At 53.9% G+C, this 20,493-nt stretch overlaps 1 protein-coding gene across 1 annotated transcript; it reads right to left on the reverse strand.

Annotated features, from left to right (window-relative positions):
• Positions 1 to 10,978: 10,978 nt before the first annotated feature.
• LRPAP1 (LDL receptor related protein associated protein 1) lies at positions 10,979 to 18,907 on the reverse strand. The gene is made up of 8 exons (XM_048503598.1): positions 18,634 to 18,907; positions 16,542 to 16,686; positions 15,796 to 15,920; positions 15,185 to 15,305; positions 13,599 to 13,757; positions 12,357 to 12,439; positions 11,983 to 12,159; positions 10,979 to 11,884 (listed from the first exon to the last, which is right to left on the reverse strand). Exons 1-8 carry the CDS (start codon positions 18,817 to 18,819, stop codon positions 11,819 to 11,821), a joined length of 1,062 nt encoding a protein of 353 aa, XP_048359555.1. The 5' UTR covers positions 18,820 to 18,907; the 3' UTR covers positions 10,979 to 11,818.
• Between the last annotated feature and the right edge of the window lie 1,586 nt (positions 18,908 to 20,493).

Below are 20,493 nucleotides of genomic sequence, written 5' to 3' on the forward strand. Positions count from 1 at the left end.
ATGGAGAGGTTGAATATTCCTGTGGGGCTGCGCGTAGCCCCCAAAGAGGGCTCCGAAGCTCTTCTGACGGGAGAACCAGCGGAGAACGGTCTCGCTGGTAACTTTCCCCGCCCTCGATCGACATGCTTTACTCCGCCGGCACGAGGGGACGCAGGAGGCGATCATGTGGACTTATATGAGTCGCTTTGGGGCTTGTCTATGGATCGAAAGGCCTGTGGATCGGATATTCGCCCGCTTCTATGTGGATTATAAACCTCAGGTGCAGCTTCGTCACGGAGGAGACGGGTCTGACCACCTTTCATGCGGCAACGCAGGAGTCCATTGAACGCATTCCTGACTCGTATTTTGGTGATGCCTCTAAGAATTCACTGCGGCCCCTGGGGATCCCGATTAGCAGCTGATCTGAGATGTCCCGCGGAGCCACCGGGTGGGGCACTACGCCCCTGCCGAGGAAGAGGTGTGAGTCCGAGAGAGCCTGCACTCCTTCCGATCTATTCCTCTCCCATCGAAAAGAGAGCTGGGATGAGGAAGTGGGCCGACCGCGCAGATGCCCAAGAAGCATGGGCCCGTGAACGGCAGCTATGGGAAGAGGAACGAAACAGCCGCAGCAAGAGCGGAAAACCTGCAAAAGAGACCGATGCATTGACTTAAGGAGAGAGCTGGCTGCCTTTGGGAGAGGAACTGAAGCAGCAGCAGAACAGGACAACCCAAGTTGGAGTTCCTCGCTGTCACCGGTACAGTCGGCGCTTAGAAATATGCTGCTGGTCCTGCCACCTTCCAAGGACCGCTCCCCGCCTTCAGAACGCCAGCGTACCGCTGGTACCTCCACTTCCACCGCATTCCAGCCCCTGCGAACTGGCCACTGCTCTTGCGGCTTCAAGGGCTACGGAGGGATATCAGGCCTCCAATACCTGCCCGCTTCGATGGGGACCGCTTCCAAACTTCCCTTACTTCCATCTTGCAGTAACTCGATGCCCACATGGAGGACTATGACAGCGATTTTATACCGGGTCTGAGCGCCGAAAATACGGACATCGGGCTCAGTCCTGGATGGGGCGGCAGCTTCCACTTCTGGTTTGTGACTCTTTTGAACCTGTAAGATGAGGATACTTTCCGTGACGGTGCCCGTGATTCCTCCAAGTCTTTATGGGCTCGCTTCCAAGATCCGGTGCTGAAAATGAAGCTATCCGCGACCATCAAATCTATCCAGCAAGGCAACCGCCAGTTTGCAGAATTTGCCCTGCGGAATTTCGCGGGCGGCGTTGCTCGACTCCCTCCTGAGTGGCCTGGAGTTTACATGAAATGCTATCATTCTTCGGATGCTGTCGACCGGCAAGTTAAGGCAGTGGAAACGGTGTTTTAATCTCGATCCCCCCGCGACCATTAGCTGATTGGATCGAATTGGGATCCCAAGTGGCGCCTGCTTGAATACGCCAGTGCCGGGCCGCTTCACCAAAACCCTCGGCTTACTACGTAATTCACTACTGCGCACTCACTCGCTGCCGCTTCCAGCCGCCTTTACCGGTGACTTCATTCGAGCCGCCGCCGGGCTGGGATTGTGTCTTTACTGCGAGGACCAGGTCATTTACGCCAACTGCCCGGAAAACAGAAGCACCGCCCGCTGCGCTAAGCATTCCCATCTGCCAAGCTACCACGCAAATCCGGGCCGCTCTCCCCAACAGGCGCGCTGCTCAAGGCAAAGTTATTGAAGGCGCACTCCAGAGGTGGGGAAGCAGCTGTGTGCCTTTCTTCTTCAGCCCCCATGGACATGGGTTCGACTCCAGACGCTGCGGAGTGAAGGCAGCTTCCCATCACAATCCAAGAGTTTCTGGCCAACCCCGCCATACATACTCGTGATATAGCCTCAGCTCCTTGTAGACTTCTGGCTGCTCCCATTGCTTAATGCGCCCCAGGTGGCATGGATGAACTGGGTCTAGACGAAGTCCCCCTGGTTAAGCCTCCATACCATTCACCCAAATGGACGGTAGTCCTCTCGAGCCAAGGACCGGCCCAGTTCCTCAAAAACGCTAAATCCCGGGTCTCCTCGCTAAGCTCGACCATTGGGAGAAAAATTGAAGTTTTATTCTTGGCGCCAGTGGCCAAACACTCCATAGTTCTGGGCATGCCATGGTTGTTGTTGCATGAACCAAAATTCATTTGAAAGAAAGGATCTTTAGAATTCACTGACTCCCCGGCGGTGAACACATGAATTGGGGAAAACTCGCTTCTCCTGGGACACCCCCCCCCTGGCTTCATCAGCTTATGCTCCGCCTAACCGTTCCTGATTCTACCGGACATTCCACCGCTTACCAAGATTTGGCCAGAGTATTTCAGGAGCAAGAATGCGATCAGCTGCCAATCTCTTACAGAGACACTGACTGCAAAATCGAATACAGCTTTGTGCATTAGCCGCCCAAAGGTAGAATCTACCGATGAAATCAGAAATGAGGAGAAGGAACTGCGGTTTCTAGATAAGAACCTCGCCATGGTCTATACGTATGGCTACCAAACACACACACGCCACTCCTTCTGTATTGTTTGTAAAAAGAAAGATGGCTTCTTTACGCTTGCACCGACACGAGGACTCAATGCAGTCTCTCTGTCCACAAATACCCTTGCCGCTAATCAAGGACCTTCTAGACGCGCGATTAAACGGACGATCTTCACTAAGTTGGACTTGAGAGAAGCTTACTATAGAGTCAGAATTGTTGAGGGATATGAACACCTGACTGCATTTAACACGGCTTGACAGTTTGAATACTTAATAATGCCATTCTCCGTTGGCGGCCCCGGAGCTTTTATGGCCCTTTATCAACTAAGTTCTCCATGATTTATTGTACAAGGAGAAGTTGTGTATTTAGATGACGCTTTTAATCTATTCGCGAAAACCATGGAGGAACATGAGGCGCTATCCGAGAAGTATTGAAACGCTTATTCAACAACTCCCCTCTTTGCCAAACTTCAAATGCTGTTTCCACTCAAACCTCTATTGACTATTTGTTACCGGATCTCACCAGGGCCTCAAGATGGATCCTGCTAAGATTGATGCAGTCCTCCAGTGGTCTGCCCTACCAACCGAAAGGAGCTCCAATCTTTCTGGGTTTTGCTAATTTCATCGTGGACTTTATACCCCTAATTCGAACTGGATTCCTCCCACTCACAGACCTCTACGCACTAAGGGTAAAGATCCATTGACTGCCAAACCCGGGCCCTTTCCTGGTCTAAAGAATGTCAGACAGCCTTTCAGCTTTTAAAATCGCTTTTATCATCAATCTATCCTGAAGCACCCTGATCCGATCTCCCATTTGTGGTTCAATGGATGCCTCGACAAAGCTTGGGGCAGCCCTGTTGCAGAAAAATAAAGATGGTAGGCTGGTTCCGGTGCTTATTTATCCAAGAAATTCTCCTCCGTGCTGGAGTCTAACTGGACTGTAGGGGATAAAGAGATCATGCCATCAAAGTAGCACTTCCACTTTGGCTTACTGGCTGAAGGCTAAACACCCTTTCAAGTTTGGTCGGATCACAAGAACTGGGTCAGCCTCTCCACCCCTCAAGATGTCCGCTGGCAACTTCATACCGATTTCTTTTCTCGCTTTCTTTCACGGTCCACTTTTTTTCCCCGAAACTAATAACTGGCTGATGCTTCGCTTACCCGAGGGGTGGAGCTGCCTTACGGACATTCCAGACGCGAGACTGTTCTCTCCTCCCACTAGGGCTGGCTGTCACCCGATCTCAGACATCCGCCTTCCCATTCCCAGCCTGGTCTCTCCTTTCCTACGGAACTCGAGGATATGGCTGCGCGAGCCCGACGGAGGAAGGTGACTCCCACCCGCGCTTTGGAGAATGGCGCTGGCATGGCGGGGATTGTTGGCACGCACTGCAGAAGCAGGTTCTCGAGGCTCCGCCATGACCGGCTGGACATCTTTGGCTTCTAAAAAATTCTGCATTTGGCCTCAACAATAGTTCTTGGTGGCTACAAGACATTGAGACGATATTGTGCTGGGTTGCTCTTGTTTGTGCGGAAGCCAAGAACGCTCCTCGAAAACCCCATGGTTCAAGTTGGAACCTCTCCCGTGGCCTCCCGCCTCTGGGAAGCTCATCTCCATGGATTTTATTACAGATTTGCCAGAAAGTCAGCGGCAACACGGTTCAGGGTGGTGGTGGACTTATTTTCTAAAATGCCTATTTTATTCCCTGTGCTTCCATCCTCCGCCCTAAGTTAGCAAGCATCGCCTGTTCATTCAGCATGTTTACCGCCTACACTCTGCTCCTCAAGGTGGTCTCCTCATCAGCGCCCCAATTCATTTCAAAGTTCTGAAAGCTTTTCTAGGTTGTTAAATGCCTCGTATGTCACTTCTACCACGCTCAAAGTGACGAGTCGGAGAGAACCAACAGAACCCTGTAGAGCAGTATTTACGCTGTTACACCAACTATCACCAAGACAATTGGTGCAGCTGATTCCGCTTGCAGAGTACGCCATAACAAATGTTCATAGCAGGCCAGCACCCTTTGAAATTGTGTCCGTCACCTTCCGGCCTGTTACAACCACCTGCGGAAGCATTTCATTGATCCTCCTCGAGTTTCAACAATGGATTTCTTTCTTCTGGCCGGTAAGGGAAAATGGTCCAGGCTGCCTTACAACAGGCTAAAGACTCTTAAAACTTGCTGATAAGCACCGCTGGATTTCCTTTCTATGCGGTGGGCACCTGGGTGTATTTGGTTCACCAAAAAACCTTCAGAGACGCATAACCCTTTCAAAATTAGGCAAAGATTCGGTGGACCTTTTCAGATTACCAAAGTACAACACGATGTCACTGCCCCATTGACTTTGGCTCTAATTCTTTCTTAGTAACATCCATCCTGTCTTCCATTCCAGTTTACTCAAGGAGGCTCCCATTTCCGATGCTCCGGCACGACCCGCCAGAGAGCATTCCCCAATCGACTATTATTGATGGCTACAAGCATTACGTAAATTGACTTCATCCTGGACTCTCGCTTAATCGCAGAACGCTTACAATATTTGGTTATCTCTTGGGTGGGGTATTCCTCTGTATAATCAATGGTCTACTCCGAAAATATTGATCAGCCTCATTTCTGCTTTCCATCGGGCCAGCCTTTCCAAGACAAAACCTTGGGGAGAAGTCTTTTAAGGAGGCAGAGTGTAAAGGATTCAATGGTGTTGATGTATCGGGCCAGCCGCCTCGACCTTTGACTACATTCCACAGCTGGCGACGGGCCAGAGCTTCTTCTCGGGACGAGACCTTATCTCTCCGAGGGGAGATGAGGCCTCCGCTCCCAAGGGAACTGGGAGGGGAATGGGATGGCGGAGTTATAACCCAGGCTTCTTTGGCGAGGTCTCATTCCTGCTAATTGTAATGCGAGCTTTCTAAGATGTCTTAATAAACGGTCTTTTACACCCAAAAAGCCTTTTATTTCTGCTTCTATGGAATTCCTTACACCCACCCACAGGCTGAGGTGGCTCATACAGGCTGAGGACACACATGCATTGGGTGGGGGCGGGGCGGGGTGTCAAGTAATTGGAAACTCTGCCCTCTGTCCTTGCTCAGAAGCTGCCTCACCAGGATTCCCCAAGGTACAGGTTACTTCAGAAGCAGGGTTCTATCATATTTGGGTGGTGGCAAACACACAACATGCACGTGAGAACACACAAACCCAGGGTGGGATTGTGACAAGGAGAATGTGCGGGAATACCTGGGAGTCTCTGGTTCAAAATGACTCGTTCCAAAGGGCTGCTGTTGTTAACTCTTGGGAAAATATAGGTGGGAGTGGGCCAACATTTGAGAATGATTGTAGGGCAGACAAGGAGGGCCAAGGAAGGCAGGGATCCTTGGAGGGATGAGGGCTCTGGGCCAGCGCTAGAAGCCTCTGAGACAAGACAGGCCAGCTGGAGCCCTTGTGCGAGGCCCTTGCACAACAGTCAGTGGTGGAGACGGGCCGGAATTCAGCCGTCTTTATTGAACTGGGTCAGTTTCCCACGGAGCAGGAGGCCAGACCTGAGATGGTGGTTCCTGCAGACACACTAATTCCCAATCAACCTCCCGCTCTTCCAGCCCCTCCCCTCTTCCCACAGCTGAACAGAATAACAGTACAAGGAAATGAGGAAAGGTGTCTGGAGGACATGCGATGGCCTTTGCTCCAGGCCCGGAAGGGGGGCTGGAAGGAAGCCAACTTCTAGGACGGAAAGGCCTGACACCTTGGCCCTCAAGGACAATTCAGACACAGCAGGTATCTCAGAAGCAGGGTGGAGTGAGGCCAATGGGATGGGGTCATGTCTGGGGATGCGCTCTTTAGGCAAGATAGGCAGGGACAATTGGGGGGGGGCAGTGCTGCTGTGACTGAAGGAATGCCTTTGAATTCAACCCCATAAAGCTCCAGGAGTGCAAACTCACAGCTGGCAGAAAGGAGGGGGCTGGAGGCCGAGCCATCAAGCTCCAAGCGCCCCTGAAGTGGACTATTGGCTCAAGGGGCGACGAAGGAACCAGCCAAATGGCTCCAGCAAATCCTCTTCCTCTGGCAGCAAGGAGGGATGGATTGGGGGGGGCTCTTCAGAGAAGGAGCTCATCAGCTCCCCAGGGACAGGGTGGGCGCTCTCTTCTCTTGGGGCCTCTGACCAGGGACGCCCAAGCCACGCAGGACCACATCTTCCTCTAGGGATTCCATCTGGTCCGCATGGCAAGCAATAATGGGGAGGAGTCCCACGGGGGACTCTTTAAACCCCCGCAACTTCAAGAGAGACTGGGGCATCTTAATTAGGGATGTTTTAGGATATGCTTTGAGTGCAGGGAAAGGGACTCCACTGCCTTTCTCAGCCGGAACACTCCCAACACACACACACACAACTGTGTCTTGTGCTTCTTTCTGAACTGCAGAGGGGAGGAAACTGCCTGATATTGCACCAGACCCCCCGCCCCTGCCCCGTCCAGCAAGGTCAGTCTTGTCTGCTCTGACTGGCAGCTGCTCTCGGGGTCCTGGGCAGAGGAAGGTCTTTCCTGGCACCCAATTCCTGGGCCCGTTTTAGCAGAGTTGCTGCTGCTGGTTGAGCGTGAGAGCTTCTGCATGCCGGGCAGCAGAGGCTCTTCCACTGAGCCAGGGCCCCTTCCTTCCTTCCTTCCTTCCTTCCTCCCTCCCTCCCTCCCTCCCTCCCTCCCTCCCTCTTCCTTCCAGTTTTCTATTGATTTACTGAACTTTATCTTTTGACTGCTTTGACTCTGATCTCTGCAAATACGCAAAGGGCCAGCTGAAAGCCAATTGCACCGAAGGGTCCCCAGGGGTAGGGTACATCTACTCTAGTGCTGCCAAATGCCCATGCACACCTGCTACCATCCTTCATACTGCCCACGGGCCTAATCCAGCCTATGAGCTTTTCCAGCGTTGGCCAGGCCGAGCCCTGGACTGAGCTGCAGCTCCGCCTGCAAAGTCCACGTGGGCATCCGAGGCAGTGAATGCAGAGAAAACGGAGTACAGAAAATTCCAAAATCGCTGTGTATTCATTGGGATTCATTTCTCAGTTCTGAGAATTTCCCCAGTATTTCTGTGTGGATATACAATCCCCTAACAGAGGTTTCGTGGAGGGAAAGTGTGCCACATGATGTTCTTGAAGTTCAAGCTTCAACTCAGAGGCACAAATGTCAACATAAAACTCTGTCACAAGTTTGTTTCAATCCTGCATCTTTGTGCTAAGACAGTTCAGGTGCTCTGTAATATCCACCATAAAAGCAAGATCTTGAAACCATTCATTATTAAGAACATAAGAACAAGCCAGCTGGATCAGACCAGAGTCCATCTAGTCCAGCTCTCTGCTACTCGCAGGGGCCCACCAGGTGCCTTTGGGAGCTCACAAGCAGGATGTGAAAGCAATGGCCTTCTGCTGCTGCTGCTCCTGAGCACCTGGACTGTTAAGGCATTTGCAATCTCAATTATTCAGGGACAGCCTTTCCTTTCTCATCCATGACTACTGTATTTCACTTTGTAGTTCCTAGAAGTGCAGTTAACAGCTTTTATAACCACACTCATCACGTCAGCTAACTGATTTTGGCTGCACAGCTACCGTTTTTCAATTTTCATTGCATTTTTACACCAAGAAGCTGTGCAGAAAAACACTGAAGATGGATAATGCGATGAGCGTGGTTATAAAAACAGCCAATTTCATTCAAGCCAGTGGTCCTGGTCCTCCCGGAAGTGATGTCACGGTTCACGTACCGATAGCTCCCCGTGCCTCTGCCTCCCAAGGCTGCATCATGAAATGCACATTTCTGCTAGAAACCCACTACCCGCCGCCACAAGGGGGCACTCAGAGAAGCTGGCCCTTGAAATCTGAGAGGAGGAAGGAAACAGGCTGCTGGAAAGCAGCAGAACATCCACTTCTACCCTTTATTTCCCCCTTGTTTAATAAAGGTCAGCAGACTCTACTGCAGCTCACGTTCTCTTTCCTCCCTCGACATCAGCAACAGCACAGGTCGGAGAGTTCTGAGTCACTGAGAGAACCCCTTCCCGCCTTTCTGTTGGGAGGAACTGCAAGGAGGACAAGGAAGGAGACTTTGCATCACCTGAAAACAGCTCACAGGTGTGGCTACGAGGTTGTGCCGGACAACCAGCAGGAGCTTGGCAGGCGGAGGCACAGCGGTGCTATTGGGACGTGAATCATGACAGCACTTCCGGGAGAACCAGGGCTGGAGTCACGTCACTCTAGAAATCTCTGGAAACTCTATGGCAAGACAACAGAGTTTCCGGTGATTCCTTGAGCAATATGATACCACTTCCATGTTCTATCCGGAAGTGATGTCGCATCATGTGCCATGCCATAGCAGGCAACCGGGCAACCCTACACCACAAGCCTGACTCGAATGAATGGAAGGACGATACTCTTCAGAAGCAAGGAACTGGGAACCCAGTGAGTGGACCTGGCTGTGACTTGCTGCGCGCGTCTCTTGAGCCCCCATGACAGAAAAACTGGTGCTGAAGACAGACATGTGCTTGCATTCCATTAGTGAGGCCGTGACCGTCTTTGCATTAAGTCCCCACCTTCTAAGCAGTTCTGTTTGCCTTTGGCCAAAAGCTGCAGAATTTCACTCAATACTGAACACAGCGGTTCCTCTGAGGTTTGTCTGTCTGTCTGTCCGGAGATGCAATTCATCTGTGCTAATCAGATTTCCCAGTCACCTCCCTGATGCCCCACCAGCTTCATCTGCAGATGGGGGCCCCCACCGTGAACAAGAACAGTCCAAAAAGAATGCAGAATGCAGCACCGCACTTGAGCAGCTGGAAGTAGCGGGCAGCCATTTCAGCAGACTAGATCTCTCTCACTGCCTGCTAAAACTGCATTCCTGGGGAGCAGTCCTTTCCTTCCTTTGCCAGGCCAGGGGGCCAATTAAGTGGGCCTCCTCTTAGTCCCAGCGGGCACAAAAGGCTTCCACAAAGCTATGGAGGGTTTGGAGACTCAGAACTGTGACTACGCGAGAGAGCTTGAAACCCACGCCTCCCCTTTCCTCCAGCAGGGCCACCGTTCCATGGTTTAGCAGGCTTAAGTGTCAAGAGACATCATGAACATCACTGGAAGAAGATTCATGATTAACCAACCACCACCACCACCCCACAGCTGCACCGTGGTCAGCAGCAGCGGCAGCGTTCTTCTCCACCACTCCAGCATCAAAGGAATCTCACCCGCTCAGCTCTTCTCGAGGGCTGCCCGGTCTGCTGCTCCGGAGGGCCAGGCTCCCTGAAGAGCTCACGCTGCGATGCTCTTGCAAGACTCCAGGCGGATGAAGCCCGTCTCATCCAATCTTGGAGACCAGGAGACCCCTTCTCATCGGATGGCTTCTGGGAAGTCTCCCTGACTGAGGTGGAAAGGCTTCTGACAGCCAGGAAGTCACCCCACCCCACTGCCTGCAGCTTGGCCCCCTTTATTTATTGATTTGGTTGCATCCATGATAACAAACATACAATGATGTCCACAGAGAGAGAGGCAAGGGCACACCCACACACCCATACATGCTGTGCAGCAACGGTTGCCCGATTAGATGGCAAGCAGAGGGCAGGTTCTCAGCCGAGATCCAGGGCTGGGAGAAGCTGCCGCCCCGACTGACTGCACAGGGGCTCTGCAGAAGTCGCTCCCCACTGGTCCAGCAACAGGTCACACGAATGGAAAACCCTTGAGGTGGAATGCCCACCTGAGGCCAGGGCTTCACTGGTCAGCCCCTTCGGGTGGCAGGATCCTCCAGCCCAGAAGTCTAAGCGGTTCTGACGGACAGCCTGGGGCTGGTTTGGGGATTTATACAGCAACAGCCGCTCTCATAGATCCATCCCCTTCGTTGTCAGATGTTGTCCAACAGGGAACTGTCTCCCTGGGGGGTTTCTCCCTCCGTGCCCCATGGAAACATTTTAGAGAACACAGCAAGGAAACGGCCCTCTGGACATTCTGCTCTTTCCAGGTTCAGCATCTAACAGGACCCTGGGAACCTCTGTGCTTCCACTCAGTTTATGGGATGGAGGCCCTGACGGGACGAAGAAGGGACTGGGTGGGGGAGGGAAGTCACAAGGCGTCTGCTTTCACAGGGCCTTCAGTTAAAGTGGGATGTTTAGTATTTTGGGGGGATAGTCTGGAAATTAAGAATTTGGCCACGCATTTTTGATAGGCTGTATATTGGCTTATATTTCTTTCACTTCTACTCCACCATTCTGCCGAATGGAGACCCGAAACAGCTTAAATAATTCTCCTCGCCATCATTTTATCCTCACAACAACCCAGTGAGGTAGGCTAGGTGGAAAGTGTGTGATTGGCCCAAGGTCACCCAGTGAGCTTTCATGGCATTGGTGGAGATTCGAACCTGGGTCTCCCAGATATTAATGCAATACTTTTAACCACTACACTGGCTTTCAATTGGGGCATTTTGTTTAGTTTGACACATTTACGCATGCTGGCTTTAACTCTCCTAAGAGAAGCGGGATAGAGACATTTCAATCATCTTTCACTTTTCCTTTATTTAACAAGATGTAACAGAAAGACAGAGAGAGGCGGGGGGGGGGAAGTGTCCTTCAGTTGCGCCCTTCAGGGCCCCCACCCCCATTTCGGCCCTTGCACACCTCCTTCTTCTGGCTTCCTCTTCCTGGCAAGAGGCTCCTGGATCCCAGGAGCACAAACAGGATCCAGCCTCCCTCAGTGAGCAGCACTTCTTTGTGGATTTCCTGAAGGTTCAAGCAAGACCCCCCGCCCCCCCCGCAAGCTGCCTCTGCTCTACAGCTGGAGCGACAGGGACAAGAGGGGGGGGAGCCCCATTCAGACCACGATGCGAAGCCTAGTTTCCAAGGGCAGCGGCTGCTGATCCCTGGGGGTGGGGGTGGGGGGGTGGGGAGAAGATTCAGAGCTTTGGTCTTTGATCCCTTTCGTACTTCCAACTCAAGGTCATGGCAGAAAGCTATCACAGGAGGGGCTCTCTGGGCACTCACAGCTTCACAAGGCATTGCGCAGCCCCTTCCCAATTACATGAAACAGCAACACCCCCACCCCTGAGAAGCACACTTTCCAACCACTGAGCTCTTCTTGCTCACTGAGGCCCCCCCTCAAAGGCCTGCTTGATGCAGATATTAGACTAAAATAATGTGGGGGGAAATTGTAACATACGAAGTGGACCATTTCCACATTAACAGTAAGGTTCAAGGGTGTGATTGAAGTACACAATTGGAATGAAAAAACCTCCTCGCCAAAGTCAAGAACCACCAGAATTTCCAGCAATTCCGCTCAGCAGGAATTCAAAATTGCCTCTGGACCCGTCCGCAGACGCTCGGCTTCCAGCCAAGAGTGTCAGAGTTCGTTGTGCTGAAGACCTCGGGAGATTCTGCCGGACAAATCCTGCAGGTGCTTCTTGACCTGGAGGAGAGAGAGACGAGGCGCCCCCTCAGTGGACACAGCGAGGGAGCGTGCCTGGCCCCACCCCTCTGGCAGGAAGAACCGAGCGGCTCCCTCACCTTGTAGCCCAGCTCCTTGGTCTTCCCTTCCAGCACGGAGTACTTCTCCTTGCTCCTGCTCAGGTGCTCCTTATCCCCCATCCCTTCCACGTGCTTCAGCTTCTCGTGTGAAATCTCCAGCTGCTTCTGATAATGATGGTGCTTCTCAACTTTTGCTTCAAAGTGTTTCAGTTCTTCCTAGGAGAGGACGCCAAGGAACACCCCAGGGACAAATTCACACCCTGGCAGCAGAAGGCAGCCAGGGAGCCTCCCGGACCCACCCCCCGCGGAGCAGCACCGCCCGGACCCCTCCTCACTGGCTGGCTGGCTGGCTGGCTGGAGGGGGGGGAGAGAACGGAAGCACCGGCTGTCTTTGCCAGGCTTGTTCAGCTCACCCGAAGTGATTCAAGCTCTTGCTCCGTAAAATTGCCCAGTTTCGCCATATCCCACAAGTCGATCACTCTGGGCTCTTCAAACTCTGGGGGGACAAAGAAGGTGGACTTCTGTGGCCAAAAAACCAAGCAGGTGCTTATTTGTTACGCTTATGCCCCCCTTTCTCCTCTACAGGGACCTCCAAGCAGCTTATCATCATTGTCCTGGCCTCCATTTTATCCTCACAACCACCCTATGAGGTTGGTCAAGTTGAAAGGGTGTGATTGTCCTGAAGTCGAGCAGAAAGCAGAGTGGAAATTCGAACCTGGAGCCTCCCAGATCCTAGTCTGACACTCCAACCATGATATCTGGCACAGGGCTAATGAGATTCCTTCTTTTGTTCCAGACATTCATGCTCTACCTCTCCTACCTCGAGGGCACCTGCTAGTACAGGGGTCTGCAACCTGCAGCTCTCCAGATATTTTTGGCCATGCTGGCAGGGGCTGATGGGATTTGTAGTCCATGAACATCTGGAGAGCCGCAGGTTGCAGACCCCTGTGCCAGTAGAACTGGAGAAAATACTCAGCAACCCCTCAGACAGACACACGAGACAGCAAACAAGAGCAAGAGAAACATCGGCAGTCAAAGCCATTCCACTGTCATGTGTGCGGGGAGGGAATGTGTCTACCACGCACCAGCAAGCCAGCCAGCCAAGGCCTGCAGTGGGTCCCAGCTGAGGGTGGCTCACACATCTGACCTGGGGAGTAATGCCTGTATTTTGCAATCAGAGCAAAGGCCGGTTGCCGCCTTCCGAAAGAGGTGGTGGTGCCAGCAACAGCTTCCAAGTGGCCCTCCCTCCATGTATCAAAACCCACAGCTCTGTGCATGTTAAGGAAGATCAGCCCCACCCAGCCTGCCTAGGAGAAGCCCCTCTGAGTGAAGCGCTCCCTCCCCTCCCCAGCCACACAAGTGGGCTTGCATGAGGCCCCTGCTCCTCTTTGGTGAGGTACCAGGGCCGAAAAAGGCAGTTCCTATCTCTGGGTTCCTGCCTGCAGCCCTGGCATGCCGCCAGCTGGCCATGCTCCACACACCTCACACCTCCACAGAAGATAACCTAGAAGCCAGCTGGGACCAGAGCTCTGGGATACGGATGCCCTGGTTCCCTCCACGGTGCTCAGAGCCACAGCGGCCCACAGGAGGAGAAGGGCAGTAGGCGGCTTCATGCAATGCCTGCTAGGGGTCCACGAGAGGAGAGCCACACGTACCGCTGGTGGCGTCGTAGCCCTGGTGACTGACTTTGCGCAGCCGCTCGAAGCCCTGGTTGATGCTCTGGAGTTTCTCCTTCAGCTCTCGGTGCTTCTGGTGCAAGAGCTCTTCCTTCAGCACGTCCTCCTCCAGGGGCTGGATCACGTTTTTAGAGATATCTGCGGCCCAAAAGCATCAGCGAGTGAACGCAATGCTGGAAATGGATGCAGGCCCCCAAAGCCACCCCACCCAGCACCTCCCACTGCTCAGCCTTCGTCTCACCTGGCTCCTTCACTCCCTACAGAGGCAGCTCCAAAAACCGCCCCAGAGAAAACGACAAACATCATCAGACGTGATGCCCGACACTCACCAGGAGAGATGCGTGACCCTCTGAGAAAGGTCTAGGGTTTCTCGGAGAGGGGTGGTGTTCTGCGCGCGCGCACACACACACACACACACACACACACACACACACGTTCTTCCCGTGTCAACAGATTAAAGCAAGAATAGGGAAGGCGGTCAAAACCACTCCTCTTTCCATTATGCAATATGCACTTAATATAATGAGGGGTAGATCTTTTCCCTTTTTGATGCAATCAGGTCTATTATTCCTTTTACTTTTTTCTTTTTCTTGTAGGTTTAATAAATGTTGAAAAACAATAAAAATATATTTTTTAAAAATTCTAGAAATCTCCAGGCCAATCTGCAGGTTAGAAACCGTGCAAAAACAACATGAAACTAACTCTGCTTTTGCGCTGAATTCTTCTTTTGAAGGAGAGTCATAAAATTTACATCAGAAATCTTTTGTCTTGGCAACTGTGCGTGGCCACACTGCTCAACAGCTTTCAGACTGTATTTTCCTTTGTTGAATTTCCGTTTTACTCAACCCTGCTGGTCTTTCAACAATTGAAAGCAATTCTCACCAATAATGGGTTAGTTTCACTTTGGCCGCTCTTCGCTTCACGTTGGCTTCTCCTTCTAGCTTCTCCCTATTCACCCTTTGCCCACATTGCTTGAAGTATGAAGCTACCTGCTTCGGATGGACACGACCTGTCTCTGATGCAAAGAGCTCTAGCTAATGAATGCACAGCCATCGCCCTAAGGTCAGCTAGTCTCCATCCCGGGGACCTGAACCTGGCTCTCTCCTACCCGGATCTGTCGCTCTAACCTCTATGCCACTCAGGCACCTCCACAGTCAACGCTGGGAAACGCAGCCCCCGGGGCCCACCCAGAGCTGATTTCTCTTTGCAACAGGCAAGGCTCCATAGGTCCAAGGTGGTGGGGAGGCTAATTATGAGCCACAGGATATACACCTCACAGCCCAGATACCCATGCTGCACCTCGAGTAATTACTGGGGAGAATGATGCTCCAACAAAGGTGAATCCTCAGGAAAACACCCCCTGCATCCACTGGGAGCGGAAGCTCTGGGGCCAAGCTTTCTGCAAAGCAGCCCACCTCTCCCTCCGACTGTCCTCTGGGGCAGCCGCTTGCCCAGGAAGCCCCTCGTGCCACGATGCTGCCCGCGTGACTCAAGCGAGAGCCACAGCCCCGAGGCCTCAGTCATCCCAGCCTCTGCTGCAGCCCCAGCCCTTGAGCGCCACGTACCTTCTGTGCGACTCACGGTCTCCAGCAAGAGGTGGTAGTCACGGACTTTCTCTTTGTGGTGCGTGAACTCCCTCCGCAGTTTCTCCAGCTCCTCCTCAGAGAACATGTTGGAGGCTTTGGCCTAGAAGGAGGACCACCGCCCTTGGGTTATGAGGAACGGCAGCTCAGGCGACAAGAGCCCAGGGCTTGACAGGGCAGCCCCACATGGCAGCCCACTCTGCTTTCCCTACACAGAGCCCCGCACTTTGCTTCAGTTGGGCAGGATGAAGTCGTGTTTGGAGAGAAACCAACTAGTACACGGGATGCACAAGCTTCATCTGAACAAGCAACCGTCAAATGCGACATACCACATTCAGACTTCAGAGACAACCACTAGGTACACTCTGCTTATGTTTAGGCTGTGGCTTTTTTTGTGCAGGGGGGGAAAGAGTATTATGAAGGAAAAAGCTTCTTTCCAGCCTGTGCAACATATGGGTAAAGAGCAACCACTGGCATGCTGGACGTTCAGAAAAGAAGGAAGTTTAAAGCAGGAGCCTGGCTCATGCTAGGAATCAAGACCGGGAAAAGAGCAGCCGGCCCATCCAGAGGGAGGCCTCCGCCTCCGCCCCCACCTTGTTCCACAGCTTCTCCAGTCTGGGATCATCCAGCACGTCGTTTTCTAGGCCATCCTTGATGAAGTTTGTGCCCCCAAGCTGAGCATCCTTCTTTCCATCCAGGCCATACTTAGCCATAATGACTGCAAGGGAGAAACAAGCAACATAGAGAAAGCTCTATGAAATGACCCCCCACCCTCTACTCACGCAACCTTTCCCCAATGGCCTTCCAGGCCTCTATGGCAGCCCCCACCCAGGGACGTCTGAGCCGTTCTTAGCAGACTGCTCTGGACCTGCTGGGGAACCCTGCACGTTCTCACAAAAACAGTAAGGACCACAAAACCTCAAGCCAGGCCGCCCTTTCCTCCCACCGCCCACTCTCGGTCCTTTCCTAAAAGCAGCTGCAAGTCCTGGTTCACGCAAGGAAGCCGGGGGCAGGGGGGCACGGGGTTGGCTTTCCCACTGGAAACCCCGGCTGCCATTCTGCTGGTCTTGGACACGGTTGTGGCTCGAAGGGCCGCCAGGGCATCTGAGGGGCGTGAAACAGCAGGCCTCTTTTTATGGCAAGAAGGGCGAGGGATGGGGGGAGGGGGGCTTCTTAATTTATTTTTGGTTTTAACTAGGGACACTTTAACTATTGTAAACCACCTTGAACCAAAAAGAAAGGTGGGATCGATGTGTCTAAATAAGTAAAAGATGCACGCCGGCCTGTCGGCCAAAAGCTCTTACGAAAGCATGACACTCTCAACTGGCATTCTCTTTACCGTGCAGGTTCCGCCTGAGTTTGGCCTCTTTTTCTCCATCTTCGTCCAGCCCTTCAGCCTTCAGTTTTTTCCAGCTCAGTTCATCCTTCTCTTGAATCCTGAGGTCGCTGTGCAGCTCGGCCAATTTCACAGCAGACAGATGAAGCTGCTGAGGCAGAGGAGAGACCCTGTGAGCCACTCTGGGAATTCAGTGACACGCACGCCATCTGCACCTGTGTCTCAAAGCAAGCGTAGTACAGGGACGACAAAGTAAGAAGCTGGGAGGCAGACAGAGCCCTTGGAGATGGGGGTGGCACCCACAAGAAGCCTCCCAACACAAAATGTGCTCTTTCCTTGCAGTGCAACCACTCAGACCCACACATCTGCACAAATCCTGAAGGAATTTCTTCGGGTTTTGTTTTGTATCTTTTAAATTGTACAAATTTCTTTGTAATTCAGATTTGCAAGCCATCTTGAGCCGCAAGGAAAAATAGGAAATAGTTTATTGCATAAATAAATGTCTGGTATAGCCCTGTGGCTAAATCCCACACTTGCTAGGAAGTAAAAAGTCTTAGTAGACCAAAAACTGAGCATTGAGTCAGCAGCGTGATGTGGCAGTCAAGAAAGCCAATGCAATTCTGGGCTGCATCAAGGGGAGTATGGTGCCCAGATCAGGGGATGAAATAGCACTTCTTGATTCTGCATTGGTCAGATCTCCCCTGGAATAGTATGTGCAGTTCTGGGCACCGTAATTCAAGAAGGATATTGACAAGCTGGAACGGGTCCAGAGGAGGGCAACAGAAATGGTGAAAGGTCTGGAATCCAGGACCTATGAGGAGAGACTGAGGGAGCTGGGGATGTTTAGTTTGGTGAAGAGAAGGTGAAGAGGGGACACGATAGCCATGTTTAGATATTGGAAGGGATATCATGTTGGGGAGGGAGCAAGCTTGTTTTCTGCTGCCTCAAGAGACATGGGCCAGGAGTCATGGGTTCAAGGTGCAGGAAAAGAGATTCCACCTAAACATTAGGAAGAACTTCCTGACTGTCAGGGTTGTTCGAATTGGAATTCACTCCCTCAGAGTGTGGTGGAGTCTCCTTCTTTGGAGGTTTTGAAACAGAGGCTGGATGGCCACCTGTCGGGAGTGCTTTAATTGTGTGCTCCTACATTGCAGGGGGTTGGCGCTTGGGGTCTCTTCCCACTCTATGATTCTAACAGGCACACTGCAGCCCCTGGCTTACCAACATTTCCAACAGAGGAAAGGGGGATTGGGACTCTTTTTATGGCCCGCTCCCACACTCTTTTTTGCCTCAGACTTCTCCCCATCAGCTCTCTTATACAAATCTCAATGCCGGTTGGTCCTGAGGGCTGCGTGAGCACACACTTTGCAACAACACATCCCCCAGCCATCTCAACAACCGGCAGAAAGAGACAGACAAGCTTGCTCCAAAGTCCAGCAGGTGACAGATGAGCGCGGCCGGCAGCGAGTGAAAAACTGTTAATATTAACATCTCCGGCCACTTAAACTTTAATGTTCGGTCATGGTACTGAAGGCCTCCGTCCAAAAACAGCCACGTTGCAACCTTAGGCTGACCTCTGCGTTAACAATTAAGGCAATCTGGCTGCTGGCAGGGAGCGGGCTCCACGTCCACCCGGCCCTTCCCTGCTCCATCTGGCCAACGCCAGAGGCCACCGAAAAGGTGTGCCCGGCAGGGGTCCCACACACGGCAGCTGGGCTGCGCGAGGGGAGGGGGGGGGTGCTGACGAGCGAAGCTAGAGTGGGTCCCGAGAGCGGGACAATAGACCGCCCGCTTCTTCCCCGCAGGAGCTGCCCACAAGGCGGCAAAGTCCAGGCACAAAGCTCCCCCAGCAGAGACTCCGGGCATTCTTCCCACGGGGCGTCCGTCTCCCTAGGGTGGGGGTGGAGCTGCGGGCGCGGGGCTTCCGGGCGCGGCGGGAGGCCCTGGAGGGGAGGGGAGGCCCCGCTGAGCCCGGGGGTGGGGGTTCTCCAAGGTCGGGGCGGGGGGGTGGTGCCCACCCGAGGCGACACGTGGTGCCGGCTGCGCGCAGGCGTGGGGACCGCGGGCTCCTGGGGCGCCCCCCCCCCCGCCTCACCCGGTGCGCCTTCTGCCACAGCTGCTCCAGCCTCTGCAGGCGGAACTCGGCCGGGGCGCCCTCGTTGGCCTCGCGCGAGTAGCGGCCCCCCGGCTGGGCCTGGGCCGAGGGCGGCGGCAGCAGCAGCGGCAGCAGCAGGAGGAGCAAGAGAAGCGGCGCGGCAGAGCCGGGAGCCCACAGCGGCATCGCGCGCCTCTCAAGAGATCGCCCAAGAGCCGCGCGGCAGGACAACGGCGACGCCCACCATGCACCGCGCGCCGGGCAGGCGCCTGGCGATGACGCAGCAACGCCTCTCTCGGTCCGTCGCCTAGGCAACGCGGCCGCGCAGGACAGTGACGCGCCCCTCCCCCCTCCCGCTGCGAAATGGGAGCGCCCGTCCTGCCCCCGCCCAGTGGCACTCAGGCGCAGCTGATCTCCAGGCATGGGGGCGGGGCCCACGGCATACCACAGAGTCCAGAACAAGCACGAATCCTAGAGTGACGCTGCACCCTCCTCCCCCACTCGCAACCGGCCTCCAAGTCTCCAGGATCACCCAGCGGGAGCGGGTCAGGCCAGCCGCTGCCCGGGCAGCTCCGGCGGCCGGAGGGGGGGCGCCCTCGGGCAGGGCGGGGCAGGGCGGAGCGGCGCGGCGCTCGGGCTCCCCCCTTGGCGGACCTTTGCCAGGACCCGGCCCAGCCCAGCGCAGGGAACCCCCCTCCCTCTGCGGGCCCCTGGCGGCAGCTCCAGCAGGGCGCCCTCCTCCCCGCCCCTCCCGCCCGCCAGAGGCAGGCAGGCACCCCACCCCCGGCTAGGGCACCCCTGGCCATCATCTGGGGGGGGGGGGGTGCCGCCTGGGAACAGCGGGGGGTGGGGAGGGAAGGAACCCCCCACAGAGCCCGCCACCCTCCGAAGCGGGAACTGGACTCTGCCACCCGGAGCCTGGCCACCCCCAGCCTTGCTCCGCCAGCCTGCTTTCTTGGTGCCCAGAAGCAGGCAGTTATCAGCCAGTGCCTCGGTGTGGAGCAGGAGGAGGCCTCCCCTCGGGGCCTCTGTTGGACCTATCAAGGCAAGGGGGGACAACGTGGGGGGGGGGGGAAGGGGTTCTTCTTCGCAAGGATCTTTTAGAAATCCTGCAGAAGATCCTAGGACCTCTGGTTACTCACAAACACCCACGAAGCCAGCTGAAGCTGAATCAGCCCATCAAGCTCAGTCGTGCCCACCCAGTCGTGCCCACCCAGGGTCTCAGGTAGAGAGGGCTCACGGTGCTTTTAACTGGGGATGCTGTCAGGAATTGAACCAGGGACACTGAGCCCCAGACCCTTCCATTGTGCGTGAAACTTAGCAGAGAAAAGCAGAGTCTCTGTGCTGAGCTGGACTGAATCAGAGTGCAGCTTCTCTGCTCGTGTTGCCGTAGCTTCGCAGACATCCCCCTGAAAACAAAACAAAGGAAAAGGAAAAACAACACATGCGCTGGACGGCCAGGCTAAACAAACTTTATTCATCTACTTTTGAAAGAAAAAAAAAGCCAATGGATGAGAATCTTCTGCAGCACCCAAACTGGCGGCCCCCGCTGAAAAAGTGGCAAGAACTTCGTGCCGCAGGTGTACTCCAGTGCTGTGAGAACACAAAATCCCCCAATGGGTCTTTTATAATGTCCTAAAGATGCTATATGTATGCCAGCGGAATTCACCCCTGGCAGAGAACAGAGAGAAAGCGGGAAGGTTCAGTGCCTACTTTGCTTCAGGTTTTTTCCCGGAGGAGAATGGGCTGGTGTAGAGATGGCAGCAGGCAAGACATGACTTCTGGGCTACTGGTTGCTATGAACAGAGACGCCACATTTGCTGGTGACACCAAGCTGGGAGGGGCAGCAAGCAGCCAAAA

The sequence above is a fragment of the Sphaerodactylus townsendi genome, linkage group LG07 (genome assembly GCF_021028975.2).
Source record: "Sphaerodactylus townsendi isolate TG3544 linkage group LG07, MPM_Stown_v2.3, whole genome shotgun sequence".
NCBI lineage: Eukaryota > Metazoa > Chordata > Lepidosauria > Squamata > Sphaerodactylidae > Sphaerodactylus > Sphaerodactylus townsendi.